Source organism: Mauremys mutica, chromosome 6 (genome assembly GCF_020497125.1).
Source record: "Mauremys mutica isolate MM-2020 ecotype Southern chromosome 6, ASM2049712v1, whole genome shotgun sequence".
NCBI classification, from domain to species: Eukaryota; Metazoa; Chordata; order Testudines; family Geoemydidae; genus Mauremys; species Mauremys mutica.
Window position 1 is genome coordinate 99572118 of NC_059077.1, and position 10640 is coordinate 99582757.

A 10640-nucleotide genomic window follows, 5' to 3' on the forward strand; every position below is an offset into this window, starting at 1 on the left:
ATCATAGTTCTTTGGTTGTGCCAGGACTTCCAGTTCTTCCTGCTTGTTTCCCAGGCTGCTTGCGTTCATGTACAGGTGTGACGGTACCTCCCATAAGGCTTTATGGGACTATAACATAACTGGAATATGTTTTGTGCTGCCTGTGCCATGTAACATATCTCTGTAAAGGTTATGGTCTACTATATTTATTCATCCTATTTGTACACATATATCATTTTGTACTCGAGGTTAAGAATATTGGCTGTATACTTGCTTGATTTCTAAGTAAGCTTTGTGAGGCATTTGGTCATCTTCTTTAGGAAGGAATTCACAAGGTTAAGTACCCAATCAGGAAGCACTTGGGGAACAATGCATCTTGGAATACTCCAATCCACATAAGAAGTCTTCCTGGAGATATACAAGATACCATGTGGACAATGGCTTCTGCCTGTAAAGACTGTGAGTCATGCATGGACATGTGACTTGCCCAGGTGACTCAAGAACTCCATCTTGGAGCTGGACTTTGCATAGGAGTGAGGAGGGGGTCTCCACCCACAAGACAGAGTCTATTTAAACCCCTGGGGGACCCCTCCATTTGGTCTTCAGCTGGCTAAAGGGAAAGCCTCTCCACCCCACCCCCAGGATACTGAAAGAAACTGGAGTAAAGGAGAGAGACTGCAAGGGGTGTGAGTTATTGCTGGACCCAGGCTAAAAGATTAGTCTGTAAAAGGGAGCATTCTGGAACTGGCGAGGATCTTATCTGTATTCAGTTCGATTAGACATAGATTTGCGCATTTTATTTTATTTTGCTTGGTGACTTACTTTGTTCTGTCTGTTACTACTTAGAACCACTTAAATCCTACTTTCTGTATTTAATAAAATCACTTTTTACTTATTAATTAACTCAGAGTATGTGTTAATACCTGGGGGAGCAAACAACTGTGCATATCTCTCTATCAGTGTTATAGAGGGCAAACAATTTATGAGTTTACCCTGCATAAGCTTTATACAGGGTAAAACGGATTTATTTGGGTTTAGACCCCATTGGGAGTTGGGCATCTGAGTGCTAAAGACAAGCACACTTCTGTGAGCTGTTTTCAGGTAAACCTGCAGCTTTGGGGCAAGTAATTCAGACCCTGGGTCTTTGTTGGAGCAGACGGGAGTGTTTGGCTCAGCAAGATAGGGTGCTGGAGTCCTGAGCTGGCAGGGAAAACAGGAGCAGAGGTAGTCTTGACACATCAGTTGGCAGCTCCCAGGGGGGTTTCTGTGATCGAACCCGTCACAACAGTCACCTAAGATAACTAGCCGATTGCCCTACTTTCTCAGTGTGAATCAGGAGGCCTCCCCTGTTGTACCCTCCTCCTTGTGTTTCCTCCCAGTATCCCACTTCCCCACTTCCCTCTGGGCTTAGGTCACCCCGGTGAACCTAGTTTAAAGTCCTCCTCACTAGGTTAGCAAGCCTGCCTGCAAAGATGCTCTTCCCTCTCTTTGTTAGGTGGATCCCATCTCTTCCTAGCAATCCTTCTACCTGGAACAACATCCCATGGTCGAGGAATCCAAAGCCCTCTCTTCAACACCACCTGCATAATCACGCATTTGCCTCCACAATTCGATGGTCCCTACCTGGGCCTTTTCCTTTAACAGGGAGGATGGATGAGAACACGACTTGCACCTCAAACTCCTTTATCCTTCTTCCCAGAGCCATGTAGTCTGCAGTGACCCACTCAAGATCATTCTTGGCAGTATCATTGGTGCCCACATGAAGAAGTAGGAAGGGGTAGCGGTCCAAGGGCTTGATCAATCTCGGCAGACATTCCGTCACATCCTGAATTCTAGCTTCAAGCAAGCAGCACACTTCTCAAGTTTCCTGGTCTGGAAGGCAGGTGGATGACTCTATCCCACTTAGGAGGGAGTCCCTGACACCACCACTAATCTTCTCCTCTTGGGTGTCGTGGTCTTGGAACCCCCATCCCTAGGACAATGCACTCCATGCCTTCTGGTTGATGGGGTCTCCTTCTGGTTCCTTCCCTCAGATGACTCTTCCAAGCCATTTTCCGCCATAGTACCTGTGCAGAGAGCCTGAAAACGGTTTCTTACCTCTATCTGCATTGGGGGTATGTGGGTTCGCCTCTTCCTTCTTCTGGAGGTCACATGTTGCCAACTTTCTTCCCTGTTCTGCACTGCCCTCTCTGATTCGTCAGCAAGTTGTGCCAGCAGTACCAAATGCTGAAGCATTCATTCGCAATACAAATTTAGTTTCAAGCCATAATTCATAGAATCATAGAATTTAAGATCAGAAGGGACCATTATGATCATCTAGTCTGACCTCCCGCAAGATGCAGGCCACAAAAGCTGACCCACCCACTCCTGAAATAATTCTCTCCCTTGACTCAGCTGTTGAAGTCCCCAAATCCTGATTTAAAGACTTCAAGTAGCAGATAATCCTCCAGCAATTCGATTTACACTGTGATTATTCCAAACAGAATTACGATCAAGATTGCTCTGCCAAACTAGTTAATGTAAGCTCTCCCTTTTAAACAGGTATGACTGGCTTGAAAAGGCAGTGGGGATGATGAATGACACTGAAAGGCACAGAGACCAAAATAAGTAATGAATTTTAATATAACCCATTAATTTGTTATGAGAATACTGTACATTCAAAGCTTGACATTAGTAAAGGAGAAATCCTAATTAAAAATGAGTCTGCTTTGGTGTGATATAGATTTTGGAACTCATTAATGGGCTTCAAAGACATTATTGTGTGTACAGGTTTACCTTTCTTTTATGATGAACCTCTCTACAAAACAAAGCAAAGGGGGTCCACAGTAACCAGTACATCTTAATTGCATCCTACTATGTTAATTGAAAATAAAAGGGTTATTTTTCCAAGTAAAATATGATGAGCTAAAAACTTCAAAATGTACCTCTTTATCATTTCGGACTCTGCAACAACATTTGTGGTTGTACAAAAAGTACATTCTCACTATAGAGTTTGTTGGCAAAAAGTAACCTTTTATATTAATTGTACCTGGAATATTTTGAGTGCGTGCACGTGGCCTTGAGGATGGGGCAGTCGCCTGCATTCAGAAGACCTAGTTTCAATTCCCATTTCTAGCCTGCTGGATTACTTTGGGCAAATCACTTCACCTCCCTGTGTCTCAGTTTCCACATCTGTAAAACAGGGATAATGATACTCGTGCTTTGAGACCTCAAGATAAGGACTAGCTTGAATATGAATAACTTTTATTCACAAGGAATCACTTCAAAAGTGGAAAATGGCTCTAAAGAATATCATAGCCTGTTACAGCTGTTTTCCACTTTCAAACTGATTCCTTATGAACCATTAGAGGAGTGAAGTTCTGGAACAGCCTTCCAAGGGGAATAGTGGGGGCAAAAGACATATCTGGCTTCAAGACTAAGCTTGATAAGTTTATGGAGGGGATGGTATGATGGGATAGCCTAATTTTGGCAATTAATTCATCTTTGATTATTAGCAGGTAAATATGCCCAATGGCCTGTGAAGGGATGTTAGATGGGGTGGGATCTGAGTTACTACAGAGAATTCTTTCCTGGGTGCTGGCTGGTGAGTCTTGCCCACATGCTCAGGGTTTAACTGATTGCCATATTTGGGGTTGGGAAGGACTTTTCCTCCAAGGAAGATTGGCAGAGGCCCTGGAGGTTTATCGCCTTCCTCTGCAGCGTGGGGCACGGGTCACTTGCTGGAGGATTCTCTGCACCTTGGGGTCTTTAAACCATGATTTGAGGACTTCAGTAACTCAGACATAGGTTAGGGGTTTGTTACAGGAGTGAGTGGGTGAGATTCTGTGCCCTGCATTGTGCAGGAGGTCAGACTAGATGATCATAATGGTCCCTTCTTACCTTAAAGTCTATAAGTCTATGAATAAAAGTTATTTGGTAAATTCAAAGTCAAGGCCCTGATTCAGTAAAGCACTGAAGCAAGTTTCAACCTAAGAATATACAAAATGAATGGCAAACCAATATTTACTATTCGGCATGATCAGGATCATCGCTATGGGTCTGATATTACAATCCTGACACAGGCTATTTTGCTATTGAAGTCAGCAGGAGGTTTGCCTGTGCAAGAACTGCAGGATCAGGACATGCAGAGGTTCAGCTACTTAATCCTCTTCTAACTTTCTTAGATCACTATATGTTTGTAATTCTGAATTTGTTTAGGGACTGTATATGCATTGGTCAATATTTAACATAAATGCACACTCTTTCTGTTTTATTTCTCTTTCAGTCCTCCAGGAAATTTTTTCCTGTCACATTCTTTGGAGCAATCACTTGGATAGCAGTTTTTTCTTATTTAATGGTCTGGTGGGCACATCAGGTAAGACAATGATTAAGGTGTGAAATGTAAGTTTTCCTATGTGTCTCAGGTTTCAGAGTAACAGCTGTGTTAGTCTGTAGCCGCAAAAAGAACAGGAGTACTTGTGGCACCTTAGAGACTAACTAATTTATTTGAACATAAACTTTCATGGGCTACAGCCCACTTCTTCGGATGCATAGCTGTGTGTCTCAGTTTGTGACTAGTCATTTAGGGCCAGATTCTGCAAACCTACCACATGCTGAGTAACCCCTTATTCTGCAAGCTGGAATGATTCTCAGAGTAAAGTACTACTCAGTGTCTGGAAAGGTGAGTTGTGCACATTTGCTGACAAATGTTTGATCATTCTGTTCGTATTAGAACCAGCAATAACCATTCACTGATAGCTATGTAAATAATGCCTCTTTGAAAATCTTATATGGACTACTCCTCTTTAGCCTGGAACTATGATGCAAAGGCCTATATGGGCTTAGCATGTAGACCCCTTCCTCAGTCACTCTGTCCATGACCCCTCTCACCTGACAGTAACATCATAGGGCTTAAGTGGAGCAAAGAGTCTTGCAAAGGGCCTGCATGCTTGCTGGGGAGAATTTCATCCTTAACAATAGCCCAGTTCCTGCTGTCCCTCCTCTGGCAAAACTCCCATTGAACTCAATGGACATTTTTTTCTTTTTGCAAGATTCAGCCTTAATGGAAATACATTTGAGTGAGTTGAATCCTTGTAAAGGTGACCTACAAAAGGAAACATCTTTTCCATAGTGCTGATTTTTATTCATTTTTTCCTGTCATTTCTGCATGTTTGTCTAATTTTTAGCATCATTTTCCTTGGCCTCATATTTTTCTTAAGTGTTTGTTCTTGTCTGAAAACCAGAGCTGTGCAAATCATGCATTGTTCGGTTTCTGAGGGATTCACCAGCTGAACCATGGAGCTTGATTCACAGAGGTTCAGAAGGATTCAACCCCTGCAAGTTCCAGTTGAAATTCTATTGCAAACCCTGATGTTGCCGTTAGTGGGGGTGGTTTGCCTTCTGAGACATATACAGAATTGGTCACACTGGTAATTTCTTATTATTTATCTAGTGCAGTGGCTTTAAATGCCACTGTACTTCAGTAAAGCTACACACAACTAAAAGCAAAGTCTTTGCCTGTACAACTTGGAAGCTAAGGGCTGCCCTTAGCTGCTGAAGCCATGGTTGTCAAGGAGGAGGAGTAAAGTTTTATTAGCTGTGTGGTGGGTCCTAGAGCACAAGGTAGGATGGCTCAGGATAGAATAAGCAGTAGGATATGCACTCTGTTGCGTCCTTAAAAACAGCAGTGTGCATATCCTACTAGCACATGCAGGACACTGCAAGACATGTTAGCCAGCTGAGGGTCTAACCACCTCCCCATACTGGCAGAAAATGCTCATTTGGGGCTGCAAAGCACCAGTGGGTGCAGTAGCAATGTACTGTCATTAGCACAGAGATCTCATGGCCTGCTATCTACAGACCCCTCTCCTCTTACGTCCCCAGATAAATCCTGCAACTCATGCAACTCAGGGCAGTATTTGGCCCTAAAGAAGCAACCAACCACTTCTCCCCTTACTGACTGCTTCATTAATAATATAAATGTGATCTTTTTCTCCTTACTAGCAGTAAGTATTAGAAAAGTCACTCAGTCAGCAGGGTCATCTTGATGGTTTAATTCCAAAACTAAAAAATGTCATGTTCCAAAAACTTGGGAGCATAGTCTACTCTCTTTCCATTGCCATCCTACCAAAGATTGAGGCTAGAATGTGCCCCTAGGTGATTTTCCATTTTAACCAACTTTACAGCAAAGAATGCCCATTCCTCCCATGACCTCTCTGCATTCTTTTGTACTTTTCCCAATACCTTTTAGGTTGGTGAGACCATTGGCATAAGTGAAGAAATCATGGGATTGACTATATTAGCTGCAGGCACCTCTATCCCTGACCTAATTACCAGTGTTATTGTGGCACGAAAAGGCCTAGGTGATATGGCAGTATCCAGCTCTGTTGGAAGCAACATCTTTGACATAACAGTGGGGTAAGTACTGCACAAAGATAATTATGGCTAAGTTATAAAAACTTAAATGTTTTGTCATAGTGTTAGCTACCATTGTTTTCTGCTCTTTTGCATGTGACAGAAATAGATTTCAAAATAAAGTATCTTACACATGCAACATGCTTTACTGTCTTTCTTGATTTGTATCAAGGTTACTGTATAATCAGGTCAAAAGTGAATATTTGTTAAATCAGCTTGTTATGAATCAGTTGTTTGAGCCTCCAATTTGCTGTTTGTTTGTTTGTTTGTGTGTGTAAGGGACCATTCAGTCAGGTAAATTTCACATTTTAAAAGTCTTTAAGAATATTGTTGCAGGTATCGTATTTAAAGCATGCTTTGCTTTAGTCAGCAGTTTGGGATTTGCCCCTTTTGTTCATACTGTTTCCAAGGTACAGCTGTTTGTGTGATCAGTGATCATGAATGCCTTTTGTTCTTGCAGTACCTGCCCAGCTGTAGTCAGTACCACTGAGTGTTCCACTGTCCAGATAAATCCTGACAAATCCAGACACACAGGCACTGATTCTGTTATTCTAAGGCCTCTTCACATAGTTCTGACAGTGAAGGGAGGCTTAAAGTGGGGAGAAATGGCACCCTGAGAATACACACTGTGCAGAGGGCCTCCCTGGCAACTATAGAGCAAAAGGGTTCTACACCGGCCCTGCTTCCAGCCCCTGGTATAATGATGATCGGGGTATGGACAGGTGTAATGTATTGTTTGCCCCCATCGAGGCCATGGGAAGCTGAGCACAAGTTAGGGTGACCAGACAGCAAGTGTGAAAAATCGGGACAGGGAGTGGGGGGGGTAATAGGTGCCTACATAAGACAAAGCCCCAAATATCGGGACTATCCCTATAAAATCAGGACATCTGGTCACCCTAACACAAGTTAAAGGCTCCTTGAGGCTGTTTTAACTTACATTAGGGCCAGGCAGGTTCCTGGCTGCCTCAAAATACAGGAAGGGGTGGGAGGGTTTAAAGTCTCCTTTGCCCCCCCCCATCCCCATCTCTGCCCTAAGACTAAGAACTGAGAATCTGGCCACCTCTAATATCACCATCCCCAAAGTTATTTGTTTGCCATCAGATGTCAGCAGGAGGAGATTTCGCATTATATTTTTGATAATCAGATTGATTCTAATGTGCAAATAACAAGTTATTGGGCCAAATTCTCCTCTCATTGACATCCTCCAGTTCAACACCACTGAGATCAACTGAGTTACACCAGCATCGCTGAGGAAAGAATATGGCCCATAAAGTGTAGTTTCTTTTAACAAGATAAAGTGCTGTCATGGGAGAAACTTAAAATAGTATTTGAGTGGAGACTAAACAAACTGTGGGATTGAGTCGTCTCCATACAGAATTTCCATTTCTGTACTGACTCATAGGAACAAACATATACCACCATTCCCCACTTAGTATTTTGGGTAAAATTATGGTTAATGGAGAGTCAGAGGCACAATCCTCTTCCCCACACCTCCAGATGAGTACATATATAAGGCGAAATTCTGCTTTGTGCAGTTTAATCGGACATTCCTATGTTGTTGCACACTCACTTTCTGGCATGTGAAGGGTTTTGCCAAAAAATTCTGGGCATTCTTTAGGCAGATCCTTGTCCCCTTAAATGCGCTGTGTGTAAGACCCCTTACACACAGGGGTAAGACCCCTGACACACAGCACACTTAAACTGAGAGTATTTGGCTGATAGAATATTCCCTGTCAGTCACAGGAGGATCCGTGTGGTGAAGGGACAGCATAACACCCTAACACTCAGTGTAAGGGGCACTCCAGCAATCCCAGCTCCCAGAACAACCCTTGCAGGCCATCAGCAGCTGAAGCAATGTAGAGCAGTCCTGGAGATGCTCTAAATTACACCACTGGCTGGGCTGGTACAGAACAGTCCCCAGACATTGGGGAGGAGTACAAATGGTTTATTTATATCACCACCTGTCAGCTACCCCATCACTTTGGGCTCAGCTGAGACTCTGGACCTCACTCTTCATTAGTATGGTGAACCCAGTGGTATGTTTTGTTTTTAAATAATCAACTCATAAATATAATACCTACACACATTAAATCACTAAGCATCCTCAGTGCATTTACTTAGAACATAGGCTGTGGACATATTGCAAGAAGTTTCCCATTTGGTGCAAGGGGTGCAGGTGGGAATGTGGGGGGGGGAGTTGCAGGAGCTCCCGTTTGGTGGGAGTGAGGATGTGGGAGGTGCAAGAGTCAGGATGTGGGGGGTGCATTGGGTGTGGGAGGGCTGGGTATGTGCGGGGGGTGCAAGAGCCAGGGCAGAGGGCTGGGGGCATGTGAGGGGGGTGCAGGTGTCGGGGGGGGGGGACTGGGTATGTGTGGGGGTGCCAGAGTCAGGGTTGGGGTTGTGAGGGGGTGAAGGAGTCAAGCAGAGGGCTGGGTGTGTATGAGGGGGGGTAAAGGGCTCAGGGCAGAGCCTGGAGGGTGTGCGGGGCTGTGGGGCTCAGGGCAGAGAGCTGGGTGTGTGTGAGGGGGGTCAGGGCAGAGGGCTGGGTGTGTGTGAGGAGGGTCAGGGCTCAGGGCAGAGGGCTGGTGGATGTGTGAGGGGGGTCACGGCAGAGGGCTCGGTGTGTGTGAGGGGGGTCACGGCAGAGGGCTCGGTGTGTGTGAGGGGGGTCAGGGCAGGGGGCTGGAGGGGATATGCCCCTATTCCACCCCCCCTTCTCCAAGGCCCTGACTCTGCTTCTTCTCTGCCTCCTCCGGGAGCAGTGAGCATGCTGACTCCACTCCTCCCCAACCGCCTCCCTCACAAGGGCCATCAGCTGATCGGCTGGCAGGTAGGGAGGAATGGAGAGGCGGCGGAGGGGCAGGAACCCAGCACACTGCGGGATGAGGCAGGGGAGCCGGCAGGACTAAGCTTCTGCCCACTACCCCTTGCCCCCTGCCCCCGCAGGAGGGGGCAGAGGGCGAAGAAGAGCGGGCCGGGCCGGGCTGGGCAGGATTTTTAATGGCATGCTGCTGCCTGCTGGGACTCGGGCAGGCAACACCATGCCATTAAAAATCGGCTCACGTGCCATGTTTGGCACGCGTGCCACAGGTTGCCGACCCCTGTGCTAGGTGCTGTATAGACACAAAAAATATGCAATCCCATTCACTTCACCACCTTGTGCACTGGGCCCAGTCTTCTGCAACCTGCCAATCTGTGCCTTGGCCTCTTCTGGAGGTAACTGCTGTGAAACAGGATGTCTGTTGTCAGCCTAGCCACACCTGCTGCTCAGCCCGATCTAGTCCATCCCCCAAGGCCCAGTACAGAATTTTTCTTTTTAGTATGTTACCTAATGCCTCTTTTATTGTGTCCCTGCACTAGCCTATTAGATGGGCTTCATTATGTTTAAATGAATGGCTTTATGTTGAAGTGCCTCAAAATATTCTTAATACCACTTTTTGTTTCACTATGGCATTTCCAATTTCTCTTTGTGTTTTTCAGTCTTCCCCTTCCATGGCTCATGTATGCTGCAATTAACGGCTTCGTCCCGGTGACTGTCAGCAGCAATGGATTGTTCTGTGCTATCGTCCTCCTCTTCATCATGCTACTCTTTGTCATCCTCTCCATTGCACTCTGCAAGTGGAGGATGAATAAATTCTTGGGCTTCACCATGTTTGGTCTGTATTTCATATTCTTGATCGTCAGTGTCCTTCTGGAGGACAAAGTGATCTTGTGTCCCGTCTCCATCTAGTAGGAAGTGCCGTTTCTCGAACAAAACAAATATCTGCAATGGACAGCATCCCCTGAGAATAAACAGTGGATCCACAACCCTTACAAAAATAAATACATAAAGAGTCTAAAAAGGGCTGGATTTGAAGTGGAAAAAATATTCAGCTGATGCATTTGCTGCTGAACAAAACAGTTACACATAAGAAGTGAGATCAGCTACCTTTAGGCTTCTTTGCATGGCACTTGGAAGATCTCACTGTTCACTAGCAGAGGTCCTGTATGTATGTTATAACAATGCAAGTTATTATATATACTACACATATGCTATGTTTCCTTGTATCTCTCTTTCTCTATATTAATATATGCCTACATGCAGAAACAAAGAATAATAGATACATACAGGTATAACCTTGCAAGGAGAACGCTAGTATCCATTTCGGGGAAACACAAACCTCTGGTTTGGGATTTATGTAGTTACCTGTTGAATGTATCAGTGGAAGATGTTAGCCAACAGCATCTGCATGAGTAACAGAAAAGGCCGCACACTTCTCTCATTCAGA

At 44.8% G+C, this 10640-nt stretch overlaps 1 protein-coding gene across 2 annotated transcripts in view; it reads left to right on the top strand.

Moving 5' to 3' along the window:
* The window catches only part of SLC24A2 (solute carrier family 24 member 2), a 204641-nt gene extending 194539 nt beyond the window's left edge, over positions 1–10102 (top strand). For both annotated transcript variants that reach the window (XM_045020327.1, XM_045020328.1), the window contains 3 exons: positions 4244–4333; positions 6209–6375; positions 9853–10102. In XM_045020327.1, coding sequence (XP_044876262.1) covers positions 4244–4333; positions 6209–6375; positions 9853–10102 — 507 coding nt within the window. The remainder of the gene's footprint in view (positions 1–4243; positions 4334–6208; positions 6376–9852) is intronic.
* Positions 10103–10640: the final 538 nt, after the last annotated feature.